A 26,032-nucleotide genomic window follows, 5' to 3' on the forward strand; every position below is an offset into this window, starting at 1 on the left:
CTTCTCTTATCAATTCGACCAAGCAGCGCTCTCTAAACCCTTCGGCTGCTAGACCACCCAGATTTTATGGCTTTCCAAAGATCCACAAAGAAGCTACCCCGCTCCGTCCTATCGTCTCCACCATTAACTCACCCACCTACAAACTGGCCCGATATCTGTGTGAGACCCTGCTTCCTTTCACGGGCAAGTCCACCTCAGCTGTACTTAACTCAGCTCACTTGGTTTCTCTAATCAAGGACATCTCACTGTCTCTGGATGATTTACTTGTCAGTTTCGATGTAGTCTCCCTGTTCACCAAGGTACCTGTACCTGATACAATTGAAGACTTTGTCCAACAGGGACTGAATCCAGATGTACCAACTTTGGTAAGGCACTGCCTTGCCAACACTTACTTCACCTGGAATGGTACATTATACAAACAAAATGAGGGTACCCCAATGGGTTCTCTCTTATCGCCAGCGAATGTTTTCATGGAGAAATTTGAGACAGATGCCATCCAGACATCCACCCTACGTCCTTCCTTCGTCATCTGGCCACATGGCCTGCCAGCAATTAACCAATTTCTCAACCACATCAATTCCATACACCCATCTATCAAATTCACCATGGAAGTGGAAAAAGGATGGCAAGCTACCATTCATAGATGTTTTGATCGAGAAGAGACCTGATGGCTCGTTGGGACACTCTGTCTACAGGAAAGCCACCCACACAGATGCCTATCTAAAGCCTGACTCCCACCACCATCCAGCCCAGAAGAATTCCCTCATCAAAACACTACACTATAGGGCCCGTTGCATCTCCAACCAGCATCACCTAACCAGTGAGCTGGAGCACGTACACCAAGCCCTCAAGATGAACGAATATTCTGACCGTACAATCCGCAAAGCTGTCTCCCCAGCCATGGGGAGACAACCATCTGAGGATCCAACCAATACCATCACTTTGCCATACATAGGGGTACCAAAAAGATTTACAAAATCTTAAACAAACACAAGATCCAGGTTCCTTTCAACACAGTATACAAAATCCGTGATTTGATCCCATCTGTAAAGGATGCGATTCCTGATATGCAATACCCGGGTGTCTACAAACTAAGTTGTGGCTGTGGCAGCAGTTACATTGGGAAAGCGAAACGACATGTATCGGACCGCGTACGCGAACACAAGGCAGATCTGAAATACGGTAGGACCAATACCTCTGCCGTTGCTGATCATTGTTTTAACGCTGTGGGCTCACACGAAATTGACTTTTCCAAGACGAAGGTACTCTACAAACCCACCGGCTTTATCAGAGATTTGTACATGAAGACATCCAGATGTATAAACACAGACACAACTTCAACCGAGAGGATGGGTACAAACTGAGCAATCATTGGAAGGACGTTATTAACCAGGTAAAGTCTTAACTGACTGTGATGTTACCATCCTACCTGCCTATGTCAGCTGTTATTTCCGACTCTCTGTGTCTTTCTCTCTCTCTGTGCATCTCTCTCCGATCTCCACTCCAGTGACCCGGGTGCTGCCGCGGGGTCCACTGTCTGCCCCGCCTCCTTCCCCCACCCCCCCCCCCTTTCTCGCTCCCCCCCTGCAGCCGATGTCCCCAGTGCTGCCGCGGTGGTCCACTCTACTCCAGTGACCCGGGTGCTGCCGCGGGGTCCACTTTATGCCCCACCTCCCCCCCCCTTCTCTCTCCCCCCTACTGCTGCCGAGGCCTACTATACACTACACTATACACTACACTATACACTACTCTATACACTACTATATACACTACTATACACTACACTATACACTAATATACACTACACTATACACTACACTATACACTACTATATAACCTCGTGCCACAGCAGATCTCTCGCCTACTTCAGCAGTTTTTTCTTATTGTGGTTATCCCACCTGATGACGATTGCTTGCGTTGCGATTGAAACGTCGTGATCTATTATTTTTCTACCTACTTGACTTTACCGAAAGAACCAAAAAGTAATAATGGTGGTGTTGATGGTGACGGTGGTGTTCATGGTGGTATTGATGGTGGTGATGATAGTGTTGATGGTGGTGGTGATGATGGTGGTTGTGATGGTGTTGGTGTTGATGGTGTTGATGGTGGCGGTGTTGGTGGTGATGGTCGTGATGGTGGTGTTGGCGGTATTGATGATGTTGATGACGGTGGTGGTGTTGATGATAGTGTTGATGGTGGTATTGGCGGTAGTATCAATAAAGGTTAAGGTGGTGATAACAACGATGGGCTCACATCCTTGGAACTCTCGTTGATGATGATGAGGCCCATGTCCTGGTTGAGCAGGCGGGTGGAGTAACCTGTGGCACACACAGGCTGGGGATTACGCTCTTGCCGTGTCAGTGGTGAGCGTACCGGCAGCGTTCACCAGGGTGGCCGCTGGCCTCCAAGCACCAAACCTTCGCCAAACCTTCACCAAACCTTCACCAAACTCGCTGACGCTCGACCAGGTCTGACACCCATGGGGAGACTTCATGATACCATCTCATCTTGTCTGATGTCTTGTATTGATTTACATAGCAGCACCTTACTGCAAAGCACTGCTATGTAAACAATGATCATATTGTATGTAAGACGATAGTGGTTAGAGATAAGAAATAGTGGGGCTCTTATTACAGATGGTGGTGTAGTTATACGTGGAAGTAAGGAGAACAGGCGGGAGTGGTTAAGGAGGGGTTGGGGTAGTGATAGGGGTAGTGATAGGGGTAGGGGTAGTGATAGTGATAGGGGAAGCGATAGGGGTAGTGATAGGGGTAGCGATAGGGGTAGCGGTAGGGGTAGCGATAGGGGTAGCGGTAGGGGTAGCGATAGGGGTAGCGGCAGGGGTAGCGGTAGGGGTAGCGATGGGGGTAGTGGTAGGGGTAGCGATGGGGGTAGTGGTAGGGGTAGCGGTAGTGATAGGGGTAGCGATAGGGGTAGTGGTAGTGATAGGGGTAGTGATAGGGGTAGCGATAGGGGTAGCGGTAGGGGTAGCGGTAGGGGTAGCGGTAGGGGTAGCGGTAGGGGTAGCGATGGGGGTAGTGGTAGTGATAGGGGTAGTGATAGGGGTAGCGATAGGGGTAGTGGTAGTGATAGGGGTAGTGATAGGGGTAGTGATAGGGGTAGTGGTAGTGATAGGGGTAGTGGTAGTGATAGGGGTAGTGATAGGGGTAGTGATAGGGGTAGTGATAGGGGTAGCGATAGGGGTAGTGGTAGTGATAGGGATAGTGATAGGGGTAGTGATAGTGATAGGGATAGTGATAGGGGTAGTGATAGGTGTAGGAGTAGTTATAGTTATCGTAGTAGGGGTAGTGATAATGGTAGGGGTAGCAATAGGGGTAGTGATAGGTGTAGGGGTAGTGATAGGGGTAGTGATAGGGGGTAGTGATAGGGGTAGTGATAGGTGTAGGGGTAATGATAGGGGTAGGCCTGTCGTAGCTGGGGGGCAGTGGCAAGACGATGATGGGCAAGGGGAGAAGAGATGGGGGTTGTGTTAAGGGTGGAACGGAAGCTGCAGGTTGTTGTAGTGAAGATGATCGCTCTGTATGGTGCAGGGGTAGTTGGTTCCGGTGGAGAGGAGCGAGGGGGGAGCGTGAGGGGAGCGAGAGGGGAGGGAGAGAGGAGGGAGAGGGGAGCGAGAGGGGAGCGAGAGGGGAGAGAGAGGGGGGCGAGAGCGGAGCGAGATGGGAGCGAGAGGGGAGCGAGATGGGAGCGAGAGGGGAGCGAGAGGGGAGCGAGAGGGGAGCGAGAGGGGAGCGAGAGGGGAGCGAGAGGGGAGCGAGAGGGGAGCGAGAGGGGAGCGAGAGGGGAGCGAGAGGGGAGCGAGAGGGGAGCGAGATGGGAGCGAGATGGGAGCGAGATGGGAGCGAGATGGGAGCGAGATGGGAGCGAGAGGGGAGCGAGATGGGAGCGAGATGGGAGCGAGAGGGGAGCGAGAGGGGAACGAGATGGGAGCGAGATGGGAGCGAGAGGGAGCGAGAGGGGAGCGAGAGGGGAGCGAGAGGGGAGAGAGAGGTGAGCGAGATGGGAGCGAGATGGGAGCGAGATGGGAGCGAGATGGGAGCGAGATGGGAGCGAGATGGGAGCGAGAAGGGAGCGAGAGGAGAGCGAGAGGGGAGGGAGAGGGGAGCGAGAGGGGAGCGAGAGGGGAGAGAGAGGGGAGCGAGAGCGGAGCGAGATGGGAGCGAGATGGGAGCGAGAGGGGAGCGAGAGGGGAGCGAGAGGGGAGCGAGAGGGGAGCGAGAGGGGAGCGAAATGGGAGCGAGATGGGAGCGAGATGGGAGCGAGAGCAGGGTGAGAGGGGAGCGAGAGGGGAGCGAGATGGGAGCGAGATGGGAGCGAGAGCGGAGCGAGAGGGGAGCGAGAGGGGAGCGAGATGGGAGCGAGATGGGAGCGTGATGGGAGCGAGAGGGGAGCGAGAGGGGAGCGAGATGGGAGCGAGAGGGGAGCGAGAGGGGAGCGAGAGGGGAGCGAGAGGGGAGCGAGAGGGGAGCGAGATGGGAGCGAGAGGGGAGCGAGAGGGGAGCGAGGAGGGGAGCGAGAGGGGAGCGAGATGGGAGCGAGATGGGAGCGAGATGGGAGCGAGAGGGGAGCGAGAGGGGAGCGAGAGGGGAGCGAGAGGGGAGCGAGAGGGGAGCGAGAGGGGAGCGAGAGGGGAGCGAGAGAGGGAGCGAGAGGGGAGCGAGAGGGGCGAGATGGGAGCGAGAGGGGAGCGAGAGGGGAGCGAGAGGGGGAGCGAGAGGGGAGCGAGAGGGGAGCGAGAGGGGAGCTAGAGTGGGCGCAGGGCGAGGGAGACACAGAGAGGGGCGGTTGAAGCTGGGAGCATAGAGGGCGGCTTGGGACAGAGTAAGATACAGCAGGGGCACCACCATGGAGGGATTTGTAGACTCGAGTGAGAAGTTGAAACAGACAGCGACAGCAAACACAAATCCAGCGGGGTTGGAGAGTCGAGCCGAAGTGTGGGAACTGTGGGGGGGGGGGGGGGGGGGAGGGTAACGATGCTGCTGGCCGCGTGGCAGTGCCGGGCGAACCGATGTTGATGGCCGTCTCCTGCTTGTCTCCCGTGAGCACCCAGATGCGGATGTTTGCACGGATGAGCGTGGCGATCGTCTCGGGGACTCCGTCCTGCAGCTTATCTTCGATTGCCGTCGCGCCCAGCAGCAGCAGATCCTATGGGGCGCACGCCACGCGCGCCATGTTCGCCACGCACGCCACGTTCACCACGCACGCCCCACACGCCACGATCGCCACGCACGCACGCCACGCTCACCACGCTCGCCCCACACGCCACGCATGCCACGCTCGCCACACACGCCACGAACGCCACACACACCACACTCACCACACTCACCACGCTCGCCACACTCGCCACACACGCCACGTTCGCCACACTCGCCACTCACACCACACTCACCACGCTCGCCACGTTCCTCGCCACATTCGCCACACACACGCCACACTCACCACACACGCCACACACGCCCACAACATGCCCACGCTCGCCACACACAGCACGCTCGCCCCACAACGCCACGCTCGCCACACACGCCACACTCACCATACACGCCACTCACCACACACACCACGCTCACCATACACACCACGCTCACCACACTCACCATGCTCGCCACGCTCACCACGCTCACCACACTCACCATGCTCGCCACGCTCACCACGCTCGCCACACACGCCACGCTCGCCACACACGCCACGCTCGTTACCCACGCCACATTCACCACACACACCACGCTCACCACACACGCCACGTTCACCCCACACGCCACACTCACCACACACGCCAGGCTCGCCACACACGCCACACTCACCACACTCGCCACACACGCCACACTCACCACACACGCCACACACGCCACACACGCCATACACGCCACGCTCGCCACACAAACTACACTCACCACACACACCACGCACACCACACATGCCACGTTCACCCCATACGCCACACTCACCACACACGCCACACTCACCACACACGCCAGGCTCGCCACACACGCCACACTCACCACACTCACCACACTCGCCACACACGCCACACACGCCACACTCGCCACACACGCCACGTTCACCATACACGCCAGGCTCGCCACACACACCACACTCACCACGCTCGCCACGCTCACCACACACGCCACACTCACCACACACGCCACGCTCACCACGCTCGCCACACACGCCACGCTCGCCACACACGCCACACTCACCACACACACCACGCTCACCACACACGCCACGTTCACCCCACATGCCACACTCACCACACACGCCAGGCTCGCCACACACGCCACACTCACCACACTCGCCACACACGCCACACACGCCACACTCGCCACACACGCCACGTTCACCATACACGCCACGCTCGCCACACACGCTACACTCACCACACACGCCACGCTCACCACACACACCACAAACGCTACACTCACCACACACGCCACGTTCACCATACACACCACACTCGCCACACACGCCACACTCACCACACACGCCACACACGCCACGTTCACCATACACGCCACGCTCACCACACACGCCACTCACCACACACGCCACACACGCCACGTTCACCATACACGCTACACTCACCACACACGCCACGCTCACCACACACACCACAAACGCTACACTCACCACACACGCCATGTTCACCATACACACCACACTCGCCACACACGCCACACTCACCACACACGCCACACACGCCACACACGCCACGTTCACCATACACGCCACGCTCACCACACACGCCACGCTCGCCAGGTGAGCACTCTGTGATAAACGATATCAACGGCCGTGAGTGGCGATTCCCAGTCACCTGGGGGGTCCCCCGTCACCTGGGGGGTCACCTGGGGGGTCCCACGTCACCTGGGGGGTCACCTGGGGGTTCCCACGTCACCTGGGGGGTCGCCTCCCTTACTGGACCAAAGAGACGATTCTGATGGAGAGATTGCGACCGTGGCGGTGGCGGTGCAGGAGGGGCACCTTCTCGATGGTCTCGAAGCAGGCCTCGAGGCGGGCGGAGCGCTCGTGCAGCGCCGTGCTCGCCTCGCGGTACTCGCCCAGCCACGCCTCGAACTCCGCCTCCGATAGCCCCCGCTCCGCAAAGCACAGCGTGCGCAGGCCTGCCCAGCGGCACCGTCGCCATCGTCGTCATCATCGCCGTCGCCATGATCGCCATCATCATCGCCATCATCATCGTCATCACCATCATCATCACCATCGCCATCGCGGCCGTCATTGTCATCGCCACCATCATCATCACCATTGCCATCGTCATTATAGCCGTCATCACCATCACCGTCATCACCATCATCACCGTCATCTCTGTCATCACCATTATCATCAGTCATCACCATCATGGCCATCATCACTACCATCATAACCGTCATCATCATCATCATCACAATCATCACCATCATTACCGTCACTACCATCGCCATCATTACCATCACTACCATCATCGCCATCATCGCCATGATCGCCATCAAGGCCATCATCACCGTCATCTGCGCTGCAGGTAGCGTGGTTCGATTCCATCTCCCAGCTTGGCAGTTAAAAAATTGGGTGGACTCCGCTGGGTGGACAACCGGCGGTCCAAATGGTGGCACGCGCAAGAGTCGGGCAGCAGGCCGCGTACGGCGGGGTGGAGCGTGGGGTAAAGCGTGGGGTGGAGCGTGGGGTGGAGCGTGGGGTGGAGCGTGGGGTAGAGCGTAGGGTTAGAGCGTGGGGTGGAGCGTGGGGTGGAGCGTGGGGTAAAGCGTGGGGTGGAGCGTGGGGTAGAGCGTGGGGTAGAGCGTGGGGTAAAGCGTGGGGTGGAGCATGGGGTGGAGCGTGGGGTAAAGCGTGGGGTGGAGCGTGGGGTGGAGCGTGGGGTAGAGCGAGGGGTGGAGCGTGGAGTGGAGCGTGGGGTGGAGCGTGGGGTAGAGCGTGGGGTAGAGCGTGGGGTGGAGCGGGGTGGAGCGTGGGGTAGAGCGTGGGGTGGAGCGGGGTGGAGCGTGGGGGTAGAGCGAGGGGTGGAGCGTGGGGTGGAGCGTGGGGTGGAGCGTGGGGTAGAGCGTGGGGTGTATGTACCGTGAACTTATTTCGCACCATACGTAGCCAACCGTGCCAGTGCGAGGGTGTGCCGGGCCGCCGCTGCTGCCCTCTCACCTTCGCTGGCGCACTCCTCCAGGTGCTGCAGCGTGGCCTCCTTGTAGAGCGCGCTCGAGGCCAGACGGTCGTAGATCACGTTGTCCTGCAACGCAGAACCCACCGCTCCGTGAGGCCACGGCGGGCCGCTCCGGCCTGCCGGCACCGTACCCGGTAGCGGTGGTGGTGGTGGTGGTGGGCTTCGCTTGGGCCGTCATGACCTCACGACGCGGCCAACAACGGTGGATGACACAACGCCCATTTGTAATAACGTTGACGGATCCCCAACAGAACGAGAGTGATGGAGCCGGCAGCGCTCACAGATCCCGAGAGGCTGCGAGGCTGCGAGGGCATTAAGACGACCGGCACAACAGATGCGACTTTCATGCCGAACAACTCCACTGTCTCACCCGGGACATTCTCCCGACTCGTTCTCCGGAGGGTGCTGCCAGGTTTGTGCAGGAGGGGCCGATTATTGCCGCGTGTTACATCCCAGGTGAAGTCGCTTGCCGTTGACGTTTTTTTCTAATTTGGCAAACGTGGACGGTGACGCCAGCGCACGGTGGCCAGCTCTTGCAAGCGACGACGCGGGATCCATTTACGCGACGCTCTGAAGCGGACGGCGACCGTCTGCCTCTTTCATTTTCATTCATTTGTATTTACCTGCTTCACTTTCTTACGCGGTTTGTTGCGCACGGTTGCACTTTATCAAGCGCATGGCTACAATTTACTCTGCTCAGTCGGTGTTAGCCACTGAGGGCGTGATGGGTTTTTGTTATCTTTCATGTTTCTGCATGCCCCCTGTAGCGTTCCCCTTCCATTGCAATATGCACTGATACCTACTTGATGAAGGGCAACATTAGCACGTAAAATAAAGAGCGATTGATCTGCCCAGTTAATACGAACCGCAGTATTAATTGGGGCGGCCCACTGAGAAATGTAGGTCTTTTTCAGATGCGACCTGGCCACAAATTATATCTCAACGAAGTGGCTTATCATGTGGAAATTAATAATAACCAAATACTCTAAACGCATGTTGACTCTAAATGTGGAAGGAAAAACCGGAAGACCTGGAAAAAAATCCACGCAGCCACGGGGAGAGCGGGAGGCCCGCAAACTCCAAATATACAGCAGCAGGCGTCAGGGTCGGGGTAGAACCCACGACCTCCTGCAAACCAGGCGAAGTAGTTAACATCTCCTAGCCACCGTGGCGCCCACTGTGAGTAGAAGGCCACGCTCACCGCTCCTTTGCAGTATAGCTTGAGGCTCCCGCTGGGCGTCCTCACGATCACCGACATCCGCTTGCGATTGCTGCAGCGGCACGCAGGGCGACGCATGCACACGCAGGTGAGTGGGTGGGTGGATGGGTGATTCAGTGGGTGGGTTAGTGGGTGGGTGATTCAGTGGGTGGGTTAGTGGGTGGGTGATTCAATGGGTGGGTTAGTGGGTGGGTGATTCAATGGGTGGGTTAGTGGGTGGGTGATTCAGTGGGTGAGTGATTCAGTGGGTGGGTTAGTGGGTAGGTGAATAGGTGGATGGGAGAGTCAGTGAGTGGATGGGTAAGTGGTTGAATGAGGAAATTAGTTGGTGGGTGGGTTTCAATAGGTGGGTGGTTTTAGATAGTGGGTGGGTGGGTTTGGGCGGGTGGTCCATTCAAAGTGGTAGTCCTCCCGTGACAGACTGAGTGCTCGTCCACGTCACAGACAGACCTGGAGAACTCCAGCACATTGAGGAGCTTGTAGGTCTCCTCCTTGCCCAGCTGAAACGAGAAACGTGGTGGACACAACGTGGAAATTTGAGTGGCACCCTAACATCATACTCATACTAGATAGAACAAAAAGTTTTGCTGGCTGGCTGGCTGGCAGGACATCACGCCCGAATTGTGGGGATGGATGGATGGTCGCGACCAAAGGACGTGTGGGGGTGCTTGTACAAATATATAAATAAAGATCGATCAATTCTTGGGGTAAGCCACCCACGCCTGCAGCTTCGCCGGCGCGGGACGCGCAGTGGGCGTAGTGGAGGAGAGGGGACGAACGTACGGCGTCAATGATGATGGAGTCGGGCGTGCGTCCGCAGAACGTGAACCCCATTTCTTTGGCCGCTCGCACCAGCGCGCTCTCGTCTGCACTCAGTCGCACGCGACGCACGCGACGCACGCGAGCGCGTCAGTCAAACCAACGCGGCGATCCACCGCGTGTACGCGAGGCTCGGCCGGGACAAGTGGCAAAGTGGCAGCCCCTCCCACCGTTCCATGGCCATGCTCACTCAACCACTCGGGTGGTCCCTCCCACTCGGGTAGCCCCTCCCACTCGGGTAGCCCCTCTCACTCCCCAGGCAGCCCCTCCCACTCCCCAGGTAGCCCCTCCCACTCCCCAGGAAGCCCCTCCCACTCCCCAAGTAGCCCCTCCCACTCGGGTAGCCCCTCCCACTCGGGTAGCCCCTCTCACTCCCCAGGCAGCCCCTCTCACTCCCCAGGCAGCCCCTCCCACTCCCCAGGTAGCCCCTCCCACTCCCCAGGTAGCCCCTCCCACTCCCCAAGTAGCCCCACACAAGACTAAGGTAGCCCTTCCCATTCCCTGGGTAGCCCTATCCACTCCACAGGTTGCCCCTCCCACTCCCCAGGTAGCCCCTCCCACGAAAAAGGGAGCCAGGGGTGAGGAACGTCCGGCCCCCGGGCCGTACAAGGCCCGCTAAATCATTTGGTCTGGCCCTGCCAAGGCAACCGCAGGCGGGACTCGAAATTCAATAAATCTAGGAGCAAACCTGGAAAAGCAGTTGCGAGTAGCAACATCATCAATACCAGCTAACATCACACGCCTCACCAAAGAGAAGCAGTTCCAGCAATCACATTCGGGGCGAGTTAATAAAATGTTTGACCAAATATAACAGACTCATTTTTAAGTTAATAATTTTGTATGACCCACGAATGATGTTATGAATATCCAAATGGCCCTTGGCAGAAAAAAAGTTCCCCACCCCTGGTTTAGGTACAACCCTTGCAATTTCTTGCTCATGCCACTGCTGGTAGAAGGTACTGCACTAGAGGGAGCCCCCCTCTAGAGGGGAGCTGGCTTATTCTTCAACACTGGCCAGGCACCTTGGAAGGGGCGGGGAGGGGCACCCACACTTTACCACACCACGCGCGACCTGCCCATCGACTAAGTGCGATGTACCCTAGCGTACTGCTGGGTCGACGGGGACGGAGGTTCCAAATGTGTTAGCTGCCTCACCGGGAGATCTATTCGAACCGGCGACCTCTGGATCGCAAGTCCAGGTCGTTAACCATGACGCCGTGGCAGCGGACCGCGGCCACATTCAAGGACAAGATCCGCAGTTTTGTTTAAAAAATACTTCACGACACCGGGGACTTTCTGAAATCACCAGGCCCGTTCCGGCCAACCCACCCACCCACTCACCAGCCCACCAACCCACCCACTCACCAACCCACTCACTCACCCACTCACCAACCCACCCACCCACTCACCAACCCACCCACCCACTCACCAACCCACCCACCCACTCACCAACCCACCCACCCACCAACTCACCAACCCACTCACCCACTCACCCACTCACCAACCCACCCACCCACTCACCAACCCACTCACCAACCCACCCACCCACTCACCAACCCACCTACCCACTCACCAACCAACCAACCAACCCACCCACTCACCATCCCACTCACCCACTCACCAACCCACCCACTCACTCACTAACCCACTCACCCACTCACCAACCCACCCACCCACCTACTCACCAACCCACCAACCCACACACTCACCATCCCACTCACCCACTCACCAACCCACCCACTCACTCACTAACCAACTCACCCACTCACCAACCCACCCACTCACTCACCCACTCACCAACCCACCCACCCACCCACCAACCCACCCACCCACTCACCAATCCACCAACCCACCCACTCACCAACCCACTCACCAACCCACCCACCCACTCACCAACCCACTCACCCACTCACCAACCCACCCACCAACTCACCAACCCACAAACCCACCCACTCATCAACCCACTCACCCACTCACTAACCCACCCACTCACCAACCCACCCACCCACCCACCCACTCACCAACCCACTCACCAACTCACTCACCCACTCACCAACCCACCCACCCACCAACCCAACCAACCACCCACCCACCACCACGGGGTGTACGCGGCGCTCACCGGGGGACGTGGCCTGGTAGATGATGCTTCCCTCGGAGCGCTCGGGAATCACCGTATGGCAGACGGCCATCATGGTGAGGAAATCCCGGATCACGGCACTCGTGGGCTGAAGACAAATGGCACCACCACGGGGCGAGACCGACCGGCAGGGTTAACGCCGTGTCTCTAGTTTTAAAACCAACTATTTTTATGTTCCCAGGTAAGGCCCACTGAGCGATGAAGCTATTCTTCACAAGCAACCTGGCCACAAGTGATGGCTCAACCAAGTGGATGATCGTCACGTGGAAGTGTAGAGCAGCCAAATACTCTGACCGCGTGTTGTTGATTCTCAATGAGGGGATCATGGGCAGAAAGAGACACCGCAAACTCCAGCAGTCGTCAGGGTTCGGATAGAACCCACAACCAGGGGTGTAAGGAACTATTTAACCATGCGGTTTATGGCATGTCATTCGTGACGTGTGGTTCGTGGCGTGTGGTTTGTGATTGGTGGCTTGTGGTTTGTGGTTCGTGGCGTGTGATTGGTGGTTTGTGGTTAGAGGCGTGTGGTTCGTGGTTTGTGGTTAGAGGCGTGTGATTCGTGGCATGTGGTTCGTAGCGTGTGGTTTGTGGTTAGAGGCGTGTGGTTCGTGGCGTGTGGTTCGTGGTTTGTGGTTAGAGGCGTGTGGTTCGTGGCGTGTGGTTTGTGGTTCGTGGCGTGTGGTTCGTGGCGTGTGGTTCGTAGCGTGTGGTTTGTGGTTAGAGGCGTGTGGTTAGAGGCGTGTGGTTCGTGGCGTGTGGTTCGTGGCGTGTGGTTTGTGGTTCGTGGCGTGTGGTTCGTAGCGTGTGGTTTGTGGTTAGAGGCGTGTGGTTCGTGGCGTGTGGTTTGTGGTTAGAGGTGTGTGGTTCGTGGCGTGTGGTTTGTGGTTCGTGGCGTGTGGTTCGTGGCGTGTGATTGGTGGTTCGTGGCGTGTGAGCGGCTCACGTGATTGCACTGCAAGTTTTCCATGACGGCCGTGCAGACGCCATCCTTGATGCTCTCAAGTGACGCCGCCTCGTTCCTGGGGGCCATCGAGAGAGACGGAGAATCTTTATTTATGCTGGAGGCAATCGGATGAGCTATAAAGTTCTTATCACAGATGTCCAGGAGGGGTACGAGGTCAGAACGTTACAACAACAATACAACAACACGGTAGGAGTGCAAAGTATAGGAAAGGTAAAAAAATCACTTACAAAAATCGAAGTCAAACTAAACTCATTTTATTTAACCAGGTAAGGCCCCACTGAGGTACGTAGCTATTTTTCAAAAGTGACCTGGCCACAAATGATAGCTCAACGAAGTGGCTTATTATCACGCAGACATTTATAGCAGCAACATAATGTGAACAATCTAGACGCACGTTTCTAAAAACATTCCAATTGGGATTTAAAACAACGACAACGACGACGCCATGGTGGCTGACTTGGTCAGACTTCGTCTACCCTTGCCCCAACTACAGCGTCGGCTCGGCAAGCCGCGGGCAACAGCCCCCGCAACCGCTCGCTGGCGCCACCGCTGGCAGAAGAGCCTCCAATAGAGAGGCCCCTCTGGAGGGTATTTTGGCCTACTCTTCCACACTGGCCGGACATCTCGGTAGAGGTGAGAGCACCCACACTTTATCCCACAAGCACGTGACCTGTCGGTCGACCAACTGTGGTGGAACCCATTTGTATTGCTTGGTGGATTTAGGAAACTTTCACCGTTGTTCCAACTGGCGCGCTGGGAGATGGAGTCGTACCGGCGACCTCTGGATTGCAAGTCCAGTGCGCTAGCCACGAAGGAATGGCGATCTGATTAACAATGAAATATAAATAATGCTCTTTATTTATCCCCAAAAGCCTCTCCCGAGTGTCTTGCATCACGATGTTTGGCCAATTCTTTTTTGACCGAACATCGGGTAGATGAAAGCCACTGCTAAAAGTATTCCCCTCGGCACCCATGTCCTGGAGGCAGGTGTGCCGGAGGGCTTCCCTTGTCTTTAGTTTATTTTAACTCTTGAGCGACTTTCAACAGCACAGAAGAGAAGCAAAATCAGAACGAGCGTGGCCGAGATGCCGGAGAGAAGGCGACTGACTCCCCAGTATCTCCACGTGGGCCGTGGAGGGTCAGAGGGATGAGACTCGTATGATACGGGGGAGTGTCGCGGCTAGCGCGCTGCGCTACAAACCTCAGTGACCCGAGTTAGATTCCTGTTCATTGTCAACACCGGTGGCGATTATCTGAAGTGGTTCTGATCCACTGGTCAACTCAGCCACAAATGAGTACCTGGTGCAGTATGTAAACATTGCCACTTCGGGAGACAAAGGTGGTGGCCACCCATCCCCTCGAGTGCCGTGCCGGCCTTCATAGGTGCTCGCTAACAGCACTTGCCCCGACAGTCTATTAAGGCTACACGTGCCACCACAGGCCCAGCCACCGCACGACGAAGCAGCTTCCGTTTGGCCGGATAGAGGGTGAGGGTGAGTAGGACGCTACAGGGCAGTTGGAAGCAGCGGCCCTCCAACAACAGCCGTAGACAGAGGAGTGACGCTCACAACAACGAGCGGAGCGCCAGGCGACTAAAACACGCCAAGTTGACACGGCAGGGGGCACAGGTCGTGGTGCATCTCCCAGTCGTCTCAGTCGGTGAACCCACTTAACCTGGCACGAGCGCTATGACGGCGTCACCGCCTACGTGGTGGCACTTGAAATTGTCGTCATTGTGCGGCTTGACAAAGCTGGCCTCAAAGCGGTCATTAAAGTTGTGTGTGTGTGGCAGTGCCACGGTCCGTCCCCGCACGGATCACGCCAGCAGCGAGAGACGTACCCGTACATCACGCCGGCCACGGAGCACTTCTTGAACTGCATGATGTTGCAGGTGAGGGTTCCAGTTTTGTCCGAAAAAATGTACTTAACCTGAGGGTGGCAGCGCACACACACACACACGGCATGCACGCACACACACACACACACGGCACGCACACGGCACGCACACGGCACGCACACGGCACGCACACACGGCACGCACACGGAACGCAGACACACGGCACACACCATGCACACACACAGCATGCACGCACACGGCACGTACACACACGGCACGCACACACACACACGGCACGCACACACACGGCACACACACGGCACGCACACACACACGGTACGCACACACGGCACGCACACACGGCACACACATGGCACACACGCACACACACGGCACATACACGGCACACACACGGCACACACGCACACGGCACGCACACACACCGCTGCGTCGATTCACATTTATCTTCGTATTTTTATTTTATTTTATTCTTTTGCTTCCCCAAATTCTCTCGCGATTGTGCTGCGGGCGTCGCGAGGTCAAAGACTCCCATCGGAGCTCTCGCAGAGTGGAACAACTTCCCTGAGGGGTGAGTTGGTGGTCACATTGGAAGTGGCGAAACACAAAAACAAATCGCAAGGGCAATGTGCTGCTTCAAATTCAAAGGAGAAACCGAATTTATTATCGTCGTGTCGTGAAAATTAATATCGTATCGCATCACGAAATCTGATAGCCATAATGAATAATAATAACTAATAATAATAAATGAAGTGTCACTTTTTAATACAACGGCGGCAGCGTTCATGAACAGCAGCACAACCATGAAAACCTACGGAGAGTAAATACAAGTGTAACAGGTTCCGGAGACACTTGTAGAGGTAACTTCTTTATTACAATACAACACTCCAACAGTCCAACAGTCCTGATACTCTGTTACAGCCTAGGTACACAGCCTAGCTACACAGCCTAGATACTCTACTCTGGCTACGCTCCGGAACTCGCCCTCACAAGGTCGTAGAGTCGGGAGTTCCAGAGTCCCAGCGCTGGCTCTCACAGCATCCCAGGGTCTTCAGATGGCTGGTCGTGGGTCTTGGGTCTTGAGTTACAACTGGGCCCCGATCGTCCAGGGAGCTCTCCTTTTATGCCTGGTACAACGAGGGGTGGGGCCGTGTGCGCCCCCAGATATCCCACAGAGCACACACAGCCCCCCCCTTTGGCGGCGCCAAGGGGATTAAGCGTCTGGACCCCCTGGGAACTCAACGCCTGGCGCCCAGAGGCTTAAGCGTCTGGACCCACCTGGGAACCCAGAGCCCCCAGCAGCCCCTCCCTTCTTATGTCACTACATTACGTAGCCTCCAGCCGACCCGGCTGTCAAAAAAAATACAATTGTACAAGAAATTATTTGTTAACCATCAGAATGAGTGTGTGACAAATCAAGAAAAAAAAATGAGAAGAAAGCGCCTCTCCCCCTCCTGTGGTCACCGATGCAGAACAACACTGTATAAACACATATATGCAGGATGAACGCACGCCCCAATCGCCCACTATACATGATGGAAAGGTGAGTGGCGTCGAGTTCGTGGGCGGGGGTCATGAAAATCGTTTGAGTTTTGAGCGAGACCGAGTGGCAGGTCCATCGGTCGCGACGGAGGCGGGAGGGGACCGACGACCCGCTGTTGCGCTTGTGTCCTGGGTCGCTGATCCCGCGGGCAAGCTTGTTCCCGCTGGGTCGGCCGTGGCGGATTTCATTCCCAAGGCACCTGAGGGCGGGGCAGCGGGACCTGCCCGAGAGTTAGAAGCAGCATCATCGCGGCGCGACTCGTCAGACATGTCGCGCTCTCGGCCCCGGAGATGTGAAGGAGGTGTGTAGGGTTGAATGTAAGGTTTTAGACGTGACGGGTGCACGAACCAACGTCGCTTGCCATGCTGGATCCTGACACACTGCGGGCGGAGAACGCGAATAATAACAACCGGCCCTCTCCAAGGCTTAAGCAGTTTTGAGGAAGTAGCCAATGGTACCTGCGGGCAGTGGAGCCAGGCGCAGTCCCCTTCTACCCAAACGTGGCGGTGTGCGGAGATTCTGCAACCGCTCGTTGGCAAGCTGACGGGCTTCCGAGTTATTTTGAGCAGCCTCCCGGGCATCTACGAGACGACGCACATTAGCACGGATGTGGTCGGCAATCTTAGCCTTAGGTGCGGGCTGTTTAATGTGCAATTGTACGTCGATTGGGGGGCAAACCTCCCTACCATACATAAGATAGAATGGCGAGTACCCCGTGGCAGCATGGGGCGCCATTCTATAGGCGGCCAAGACACCAGGTATGTGGAGATCACAATCAGTCTGTGACTCAGACACCTGGTGGCTTAGCATGGAGGTAAGTGTCCTATGTAATCGCTCGACCATACCGTCAGTCTGGGGGTGATATGGCGAGGTGCGAATTTTGTGTGTCCCTAGCAGGTTGCACACATCCCGCAACAGGGTGGAAGAGAAATTTTTCCCTTGGTCGGTCAGCAGGCGTTCGGGAGCACCCTTGTCCAGGACGTAGCCCTGGAAAAAGGCCTCTGTAATGGCTGCTGCAGACTGGTTGGGGAGTGGCCAGGCCATGGCCCATCGGGTAAAATATTCGACCCCAACCAAAAGGTACTTATTACCCCGAGGAGTAGCGGGAAACGGACCCAAAATATCCAATGCGACGATCTCATTGACCCGGGAAACTTTAATGGATTGGAGCGGCGGGCAGGACGGCCTAGCAGGTGGTTTCCGCCGTGCACATTCTGTGCAACCTTGCACAAGGTCAGCCACATCGTTTGCCATGCCCGGCCAGAAAAATTCCAATTGGATTTTAGCTAGTGTTTTCTGAACACCCAAGTGCAAGAGGCGACTGTGGGTTTCCCACACAAGTCGCCCCCGCAGGGAGGTGGGCACCACCAATGTGTGGGATTGGGACCCCCCATCCCAATGCATGAGGACGCCTTCCCGGATGACATATGATACGGGGCCCCCCTGCCCCCTGTGACCCTCGGCATCCCTAGCGCGGCGTCTCAATTTGAGGAGGGAGACGTCTTCCATCTGAAGACGTCCCCAGTCGTCCAACCCGAGGCCCAGCAATGCGTCCTGCGGAACTTGCGTGGAGGGAGCCCCGTGGTCCCCGACCCCATCCCCGGCCGTGGCCGCAAGGGATGGGGGCGGTACCCCGTCAGGCTGCCTACAACGCCCCGCACCCAAAAAACAAGCACAGCGCCCATTGTTCGGCAGTCGCGACAACCCGTCGGCGTTCCCGTGTTGAATCCCCTTGCGGTAAATGACAGTGAACGCAAAGTCCTGGAGGATCTCGAGCCAACGCGAGAGCTGTCCAGATGGTTGGTCCACTCGCAAGGCGTATTGTAGCGCCGCGTGGTCGGAGCGTACTGTGAAATGCCTGCCATACACGTATGGCCTGTACTGCTTTATGAAAAAAACGATAGCAAGCAATTCGCGGCGCGTCACGCAGTAACGTTGCTCCGCGGGCGACAGCACCCTGCTGCCATAGGCGACGACGCGCTCCACTCCATTGACAGCACCCCTCCAATTCCGGTGTTGCTGGCGTCTGTATCCAGAATGAACGGAGTGGTAAAATCTGGATAAGACAGGGTAGGAGCATCGACCAGTGCTTTTCGGACGGCATTGAACGATGCCTGTTCTAACTCTCCCCATCGGAATTTGACCCCTTTGGCCGTTAATGCGTGGAGGGGCTTCGCAATAGATGTGAATCCCGCAACAAATCGTCGATAATATGAGGCGAAGCCGATAAAACTCCGCACCTCCCCAACAGAGGTAGGAGTTGGCCATGAGCGCACGCAATTTGTCTTTTCGGGGTCCGTGGCAATTCCCGAGCGGCTGACAATATGGCCCAAATAACGAACCGAATCCCTCATGAGGTGGCATTTTTGCGGTTTGAATTTGAGGTCAGCCGCTCGCATTTTAAGGAAAACTGCCTTCAATCGCGTGAGGTGTTCATCAAAAGTTTTGCTGAACACGATTACATCGTCGAGGTAGATTAGGCAAGAATCCCACTGGAGCCCAGCGAGGACCAGCTCCATCAGGCGCTGGAACGTCGCCGGGGCCGAGTGAAGACCCATGGGAAGTCTGTTGAATTGGAACAGTCCCTGCGGTGTGCGAAAGGCCGTCTTTGGTTTGGATGCGTCATCAAGGGGTAGCTGCCAAAACCCCGAGAGGAGATCCAAGGTGGAGAAGTAATGCGCACCTGCTAAGGCATCGAGCGACTCGTCCATCCTGGGAAGCGGGTAGGCGTCGGCCACAGAAATCTTATTAAGTTTCCTGAAGTCAACACAAAAGCGGAGGCTCCCGTCGTGCTTCTTAACAAGAACGATCGGCGCCCCCCATGGGCTATTTGATGGCGCAATGACATCGGCCGCCAACATATCGTTGACGGCCACCCGTACATGTTCATTTTCGGCCGGGCTCAACCGGAATGGGTTTTGACGAATTGGAGCGGCATCACCCGTGTCGATGTGGTGGCTTAGCAATTTAGTGCAGCCAATGTCGAATTTGCTTTGACTGAAAACGTCGGCGAAATCGCTCAGCAGCGTGCGTAATTTAGCATGCTGTAATGGTGACAAATCGGCAGAAGTGGAGCAAAGCGCGTCGAGCCATCCTGTGTCAGGACCTGGCTTGGCAACGGAAGAGAACTCGCCCCCTACGTGACCCACGATCACATCTTCTGGCGGGGCTGGCGTCGCGTGAGCAAGCACCATTCCCTGACAGATAACGGCCGTTTCCAATCCCGCGTTAAGGACCTGGATAAAGGGGTCGTGGTCGTTTCGCACGAGCGTTTGTGCACACACGAGGTCCGACACCCGCTCAGCTGAACGCGAAGGCCCGATCACAGCACCCCCCATGAACGCGTCGTAATCAAGGGGTTTACGAAACCGGAGGGGAACTAACATCTGAGAGCCAGGAGGAATGTGAATTGTGCACGCCGCCAACGCCTGCACCGTCGTAGATGCGGAGTGCAAACGAGTGGGTGTGGGTAGGAAGGCCATGCGTCGGCCGGAGGGGAACTCAATACACCCTTTGTTAATGAGAATTTTAATGGGCATCTTCCCCAAGAAATCTGTTCCGAGGAGGCACGGAACGGCGAGGGTTGATGAGACCAAAATGGGCCCAACTAATTGGACGTCAGCAATGCGGATCTGAGCATTGATCCGTCCGGTGATGCCCAACGAACCCCCATTTGCGGCATAGCATGGCACATCAACTGGCTGCAAGGGACGGCATATATCGGGCAAAATGTTATAAATTATGTCTGAAATGATGGTCGCCGACGCACCCGTATCGATCAACATACGAACATCAACGCCCTCGATGGAACCCACTACGGCAGAGGACCCTGCCGCAGCGGCAACGACCCTATCGGCCAACTCGGACCATTGACCCGGTCCGAGCGCCCGGTTGTTCAATGATGGGCCCGAATCCCCCTCCTCCGAAGCATGACCCCCCTGTGTGGTGTGAGGGTGCGTGCTTGTTGTAAGTGGGGGCCGAGAGTGCGAGGTGTCGTGACTCGCCTGGGTATGCCGAGGATACGGTGGTGGCCGAGGCGCCGGAGGTCCTGAAGTCCGGCGTCGGGGGACCCGGCAGCCGGACGCCACATGGCCCCGAAGGCCACAGTTGTGGCAGACGATGGACGCTCCGTCCTGGCGCGAGGTTGGCCGGTCCCGCTGGTGGTGATCTCGCTGGGATCGCCAGTTGGACGATCCGCGATTTTCTGTTGCTGCGAAGGCCTGATGAGGCCCCGAATGCACGTCATAGGCTTGTGCATCAGGTGGGCCTGCGCAGGCGGCGATGGTCGTGTCCTCATCGCAATGTAGGTGTGCTTGGATGCACCTGGCAGCACGTAGCGACGTGAAGTCGTCGTCGTCGTCGGCTGTCGGCATGGCAACTCGAAGCTGGCGGGCCAAGCTCATGAGCTTCTGCAGCACGAGTGACTCCACAGCGTCTTCATCCATGCGAGGGTAGGCAACCTTTGCCATGGCCAGCAGCGCGTTGCGGTACCCCATCGCCGACTCGGAGGCCTTCTTCCTCCTCGCATCGAAGCGGTGACGTGCTTCGGATGGGGGTCCATAAATCAGCCGCATCTGATGAAGGGCATCCGTGAGCGTGGCACGTTTTGCGCGTGGCACAGTAAGGAGTGCTGCGAGGGAGTCGTCGTCGAGCATGGCCGGGAGGCCCTGGAGCGCTTCATACTCCGACCAGCCGGACGTCTCTATAAGAGAGACGAACCGGCGTTCGAACGCTGCCCACTCACCCCCCTCTGAAGAAAATGCCTTGAGTGCCGGCAGGCGTTGGTGGACGCGAGCCAAGCTTTCGTTGCCTGGCAACCCGGCTGAAGCTGGCTTCGCGTTCGCAGCGCTGTCACTCGGCGGTGAGGGACACAGCGCTAATGACGCGGCGTTGCTAGGTCGCAAACAGCTGTCACTCGGCGGTGAGGGACGCAGCGCTGATGACGCGGCGTTGCTTGGTTGCAACCAGCTGTCACCCGGCGGTGAGGGACGCAGCGCTGATGACGCGGCGTCATCGGGTTGGCCTACGCTGGGCCCGGAAGTGACGTCGCTCCCAGCGGCCACTGCTCCCCCCGCAGAAGTGACGACACACCCGGATGTATTTGCGGCGGGAACGGCCGCCATCTTTGTGTGGGAGCCGGCGGGATGGTGCGGCCGCTGCGCCTCCTCTCTCCCTGCTGTCTCCGCCTGTGAGCGACGCATGTCGTCCAGGATGGAGACGGTGGCGTGGAGCAGCTCGGTGAGGCGAAGCAGCATTTCCTCCATTGCTGCTCCCGACGCTGGAGGAGGATCGGCAGGTATGGTGGACGACTGCTGAGCCGGCGGTGCAGCGTCGCTGTCGGCCCGAGTTGGCTGCCCCGTCGCCGCTTGCTCCTCAACATCGCCGTCAGGACTGAAGGTACGTGGCTTACTTCTTGTCTCCATTGCCACTTCTGACGCCAAATGTAACAGGTTCCGGAGACACTTGTAGAGGTAACTTCTTTATTACAATACAACACTCCAACAGTCCAACAGTCCTGATACTCTGTTACAGCCTAGGTACACAGCCTAGCTACACAGCCTAGATACTCTACTCTGGCTACGCTCCGGAACTCGCCCTCACAAGGTCGTAGAGTCGGGAGTTCCAGAGTCCCAGCGCTGGCTCTCACAGCATCCCAGAGTCTTCAGATGGCTGGTCGTGGGTCTTGGGTCTTGAGTTACAACTGGGCCCCGATCGTCCAGGGAGCTCTCCTTTTATGCCTGGTACAACGAGGGGTGGGGCCGTGTGCGCCCCCAGATATCCCACAGAGCACACACAGCCCCCCCCTTTGGCGGCGCCAAGGGGATTAAGCGTCTGGACCCCCTGGGAACTCAACGCCTGGCGCCCAGAGGCTTAAGCGTCTGGACCCACCTGGGAACCCAGAGCCCCCAGCAGCCCCTCCCTTCTTATGTCACTACACAAGTAGAGACCCCGGCTGCCAGCTTCAAACTCACCCACCCACTCACTCATCCACTCACTCATCCACTCACCCATCCACTCAACCAACCCACCCACCCACTCACTCATCCACCCGCCCACTCAACGCACCCACTCACCAACCCACCCACCCACTCACCAACCCACCCACCCACTCACTCATCCACTCACTCATCCACCCACCCACCCACTCAACCCACCCACTCAACCACCCACCCACTCAACCACCCACTCAACCCACCCACTCATTCACCAACCCACCCACCCACTCAACCACCCACCCACTCACTCGTCCACTCACTCACTCATCCACCCACCCACCCACTCACTCAACCACCCACCCACCCACCCACTCAACCACCCACCCACCCACCCACTCACCAACCCACCCACCTACTCAACCCACCCACCCACTCACCAACCCATCCACCCATCCATCCACTCACCAACCCACAAACCAAGCCCCCAGCATGCGCCCGCTCGCCCTCACGAACCTGTCCCAGCTCCTCGTTGAGGTTGGAGGTGCGTGCCATGGCGGGCGTGTCGCTCTCCGCGTGGTACATCTCGGCGTCCTGCAAGGACACGGAGTCAATCGCACGTGCGGGGCGGCAGCGCTCGCGCGAACAAGTGCCCGGGTTCGATGCCCGACTCGGGCGCCTCTCCGTGCGTAGTTTGTACGTTCGTGTACGCGGAGAGTGAACGTGGCGACTTCGAGTATGATGTTCAACCGGGCGAGAACTCAAGAGAGCAGGATGAGCGCCATTGTCTAGCGTGATGCGGGGGCATCGGTGCATCAGGAGTGGGGTGATGATCGCTGCCGTGGGGGGAGAATCCGGGTGGAGGAACTTGCGGGGTCATTTTAGCCAAATTGGAGCCTGACGCCATCGCACGACGGCCGGCTCTTGCCAGTGACGTTTAATGTCCGCCATGAGGATTGTTGTTTCTATTCAGTTCGAGTTTGTATTGAGTTTGTATTGAGTTTGTATTGAGTTTGTATTGATGTTTTAAATCATAACGTTGCAAACTCCTACACGTTACGATCGTATTGCCAGCAAACAGTATCTGCAAGCGCCTGACGATGATGCCTATGATGCTGATGATGCTGCTGCTGATGAAGACAATGATGCTGATGATGCTGCTGCTGATGATGCTATTGATGCTGCTGATGAAGACGATGATGATGACGCTGATGATGCTGATAATGACGATTATGATGCTGATGATGATGCTACTGATGCTGATGATGCTACTGATGCTGCTGATGCTGCTGATGCTGCTGATGCTATTGATGCTGCTGATGAAGACGATAATGAAGATGATGCTGATGCTGATGACGCTGATGATGTTGATGATGATGCTGATGATGCTAAAATCGATCTCGGGGGGCCTCACCCAGTTGATGAAGAGCGCCTGAGTGAACTTGACCACCTCCAGCGTGACGAGGAGGCTGATGGGGATCAGGTTGTTGTAGAGGATGATGAACGTCAGGAAATTATAGCCAAAGTTCACCGCTTTCACATCTACATGTGCAAACACACGTCAACAAAACACACGCAAAGACAAAGATCCCCCATGTAGCCTTCAACAGACTGCCGGGGCAAGTGCTGTTGGGACGGGTGGCCACCACCACCACGCCTTTGTCTCCCAAGTGGCGATATTCACAGACTACACCAGGTACTCATTTGAGGCCGAGTCTCGCTCAGAGGACGGGATCACCGATATTCGTCACCGATATTGGTCGCGAGCGGGAAACTAACCACTGCGCCATTGCTCCTGCACAAGCAGAGAGCCATTACCAACGGACCGTTGGAGCAAGCGCTGTCAGCGAGCTCGTACACACACACACGCGCACGCAAACACGCGGGCAAACAAGGGCAGGAGAATCAGTCGGTCACCAGGTGACGTGGCGGTGATGTCTCCCCGATACCCGTGCCAGGCTAGGTTGGGTGTGAGGAAAGATGGGAGGGTGCTCACCCATGAAGCCCAGGTACCAGTCGCCCTTGCTGTGTTCTCGGTTCCACACCTCGGCGCCAATCGAGCTGATGAGCGCCATGGCGAGGAGGATGACGAAGAGGATGAGGATCTGCACGTTGGTCACCTTGTCCATGTTCGACCTCTTCAGCGGCGCACTCGTCGAGTTCTGAGATCACGCACACACGCACACGTACACACACAACAACCGCTATTCGCCACTAAGTGGTGGTGACGTCACCACGACGCTTGTGCCAGGCTATGTGCACGTTGAGGCCAGGTGAAGTGTCGAAAGCCCGCTGTCAGGAGATCACGGGGCAGACCCAGGTGCCACAGGTCGACTGACTGAAATAACCGAATGACTGGCTGATGCACCACCTGTGCCCCCTACTGTGCCAACTTTCTGTGCTTTAGCCACCCGGCGCTCCGCTCGTTGTTGTGAGCGTCGCTCCTCCACCCTCCGTTGTTGTTGGAGGGTGACTGCCTCCAACTGCCCAGTAGCGTCCTTCACGAGCCTCCTCCACAGAGGTCGATCTTGACACCGCTGGTACCGGTCATCGGCAAGTCCACTCAGTTCCACGTCCTCCTGTACCACATCACTCCATCTCTTCTCTAGCCCGTGCCGCGCCCGTTTAGCCCCCTCGATCCGGCCGAACAAAAGCTGTTTAGGCATGCGGTGGCTGGGCATGCAGGCTACATGACCCAGCCAACGCACCCTTGCCTGCCGGAGGAGCTCACCGATGGGACTTTGTCCAGATCTTTCGAAGATTTGTGAGCTCCTCACACAATCCAGCCTGGTTAAACCCAGGAGTGATCGTAGGCAGGCCAGCCTAAATGTTTATAACCACGGAAGATGTTCCATTAGGGGGGTCCACGTTTCACAAGCGTAGAGAAGGGAGGGAATGACTGTGGCCGAGAAGACCTGAAGCTTCGTGCGGAGCAACACAGACCAGGTAGCTTCCACAAAGCATTACGCAACTGATGAAAATATAATGCCGCTCGACTGATTCGGAGGGAGACCTCTGCTGTTAAACCGGAGCCGGTCATGAGCACACTGCCCAGGTATAGGAAACTCTCCACTCTCTCCACAACTGCCCCATCACCAGCAGAGGTGTAGGGAATTCCAACAAGACCTATATCTCTGCTTTATTGACCTGTTCAAGGCCTATGATCAGTAAGCCTGGTCTCTGGGTTGTTTTTCGTGCTTTCCGAGTCTCTGACCCTCTGCTCACGATCATTAAGGACCTTCATGATGGTGAGCGGGCCCGGGTAAAACTACGTCGCCGGGAGTCGGAACCATTCCCTGTACACCTTGGGGTGCGACAGGGATGTCCTCTGGCTCCCACATTATTTAACATCTATTTCGACCACGTAGTTCGTGAAG

At 56.9% G+C, this 26,032-nt stretch overlaps 1 protein-coding gene across 7 annotated transcripts in view; it reads right to left on the reverse strand.

Annotated features, from left to right (window-relative positions):
- LOC144950991 (phospholipid-transporting ATPase IA-like) overlaps window positions 1-26,032 on the reverse strand; it is a 178,107-nt gene that overhangs the window by 57,748 nt on the left and 94,327 nt on the right. For all 7 annotated transcript variants that reach the window (XM_078881196.1, XM_078881197.1, XM_078881198.1 and 4 more), the window contains 13 exons: window positions 24,652-24,817; window positions 24,070-24,197; window positions 23,172-23,249; window positions 15,165-15,253; window positions 13,304-13,379; window positions 12,343-12,448; window positions 10,188-10,270; window positions 9,855-9,904; window positions 9,387-9,456; window positions 8,167-8,251; window positions 7,000-7,139; window positions 5,028-5,166; window positions 2,254-2,318 (listed from right to left, as the gene is read on the reverse strand). In XM_078881196.1, the coding sequence (XP_078737322.1) occupies window positions 2,254-2,318; window positions 5,028-5,166; window positions 7,000-7,139; window positions 8,167-8,251; window positions 9,387-9,456; window positions 9,855-9,904; window positions 10,188-10,270; window positions 12,343-12,448; window positions 13,304-13,379; window positions 15,165-15,253; window positions 23,172-23,249; window positions 24,070-24,197; window positions 24,652-24,817 (1,275 nt within the window). The remainder of the gene's footprint in view (window positions 1-2,253; window positions 2,319-5,027; window positions 5,167-6,999; window positions 7,140-8,166; window positions 8,252-9,386; window positions 9,457-9,854; window positions 9,905-10,187; window positions 10,271-12,342; window positions 12,449-13,303; window positions 13,380-15,164; window positions 15,254-23,171; window positions 23,250-24,069; window positions 24,198-24,651; window positions 24,818-26,032) is intronic.

This window comes from Lampetra fluviatilis, chromosome 60, assembly GCF_964198595.1.
Source record: "Lampetra fluviatilis chromosome 60, kcLamFluv1.1, whole genome shotgun sequence".
Classification (NCBI taxonomy): Eukaryota; Metazoa; Chordata; class Hyperoartia; order Petromyzontiformes; family Petromyzontidae; genus Lampetra; species Lampetra fluviatilis.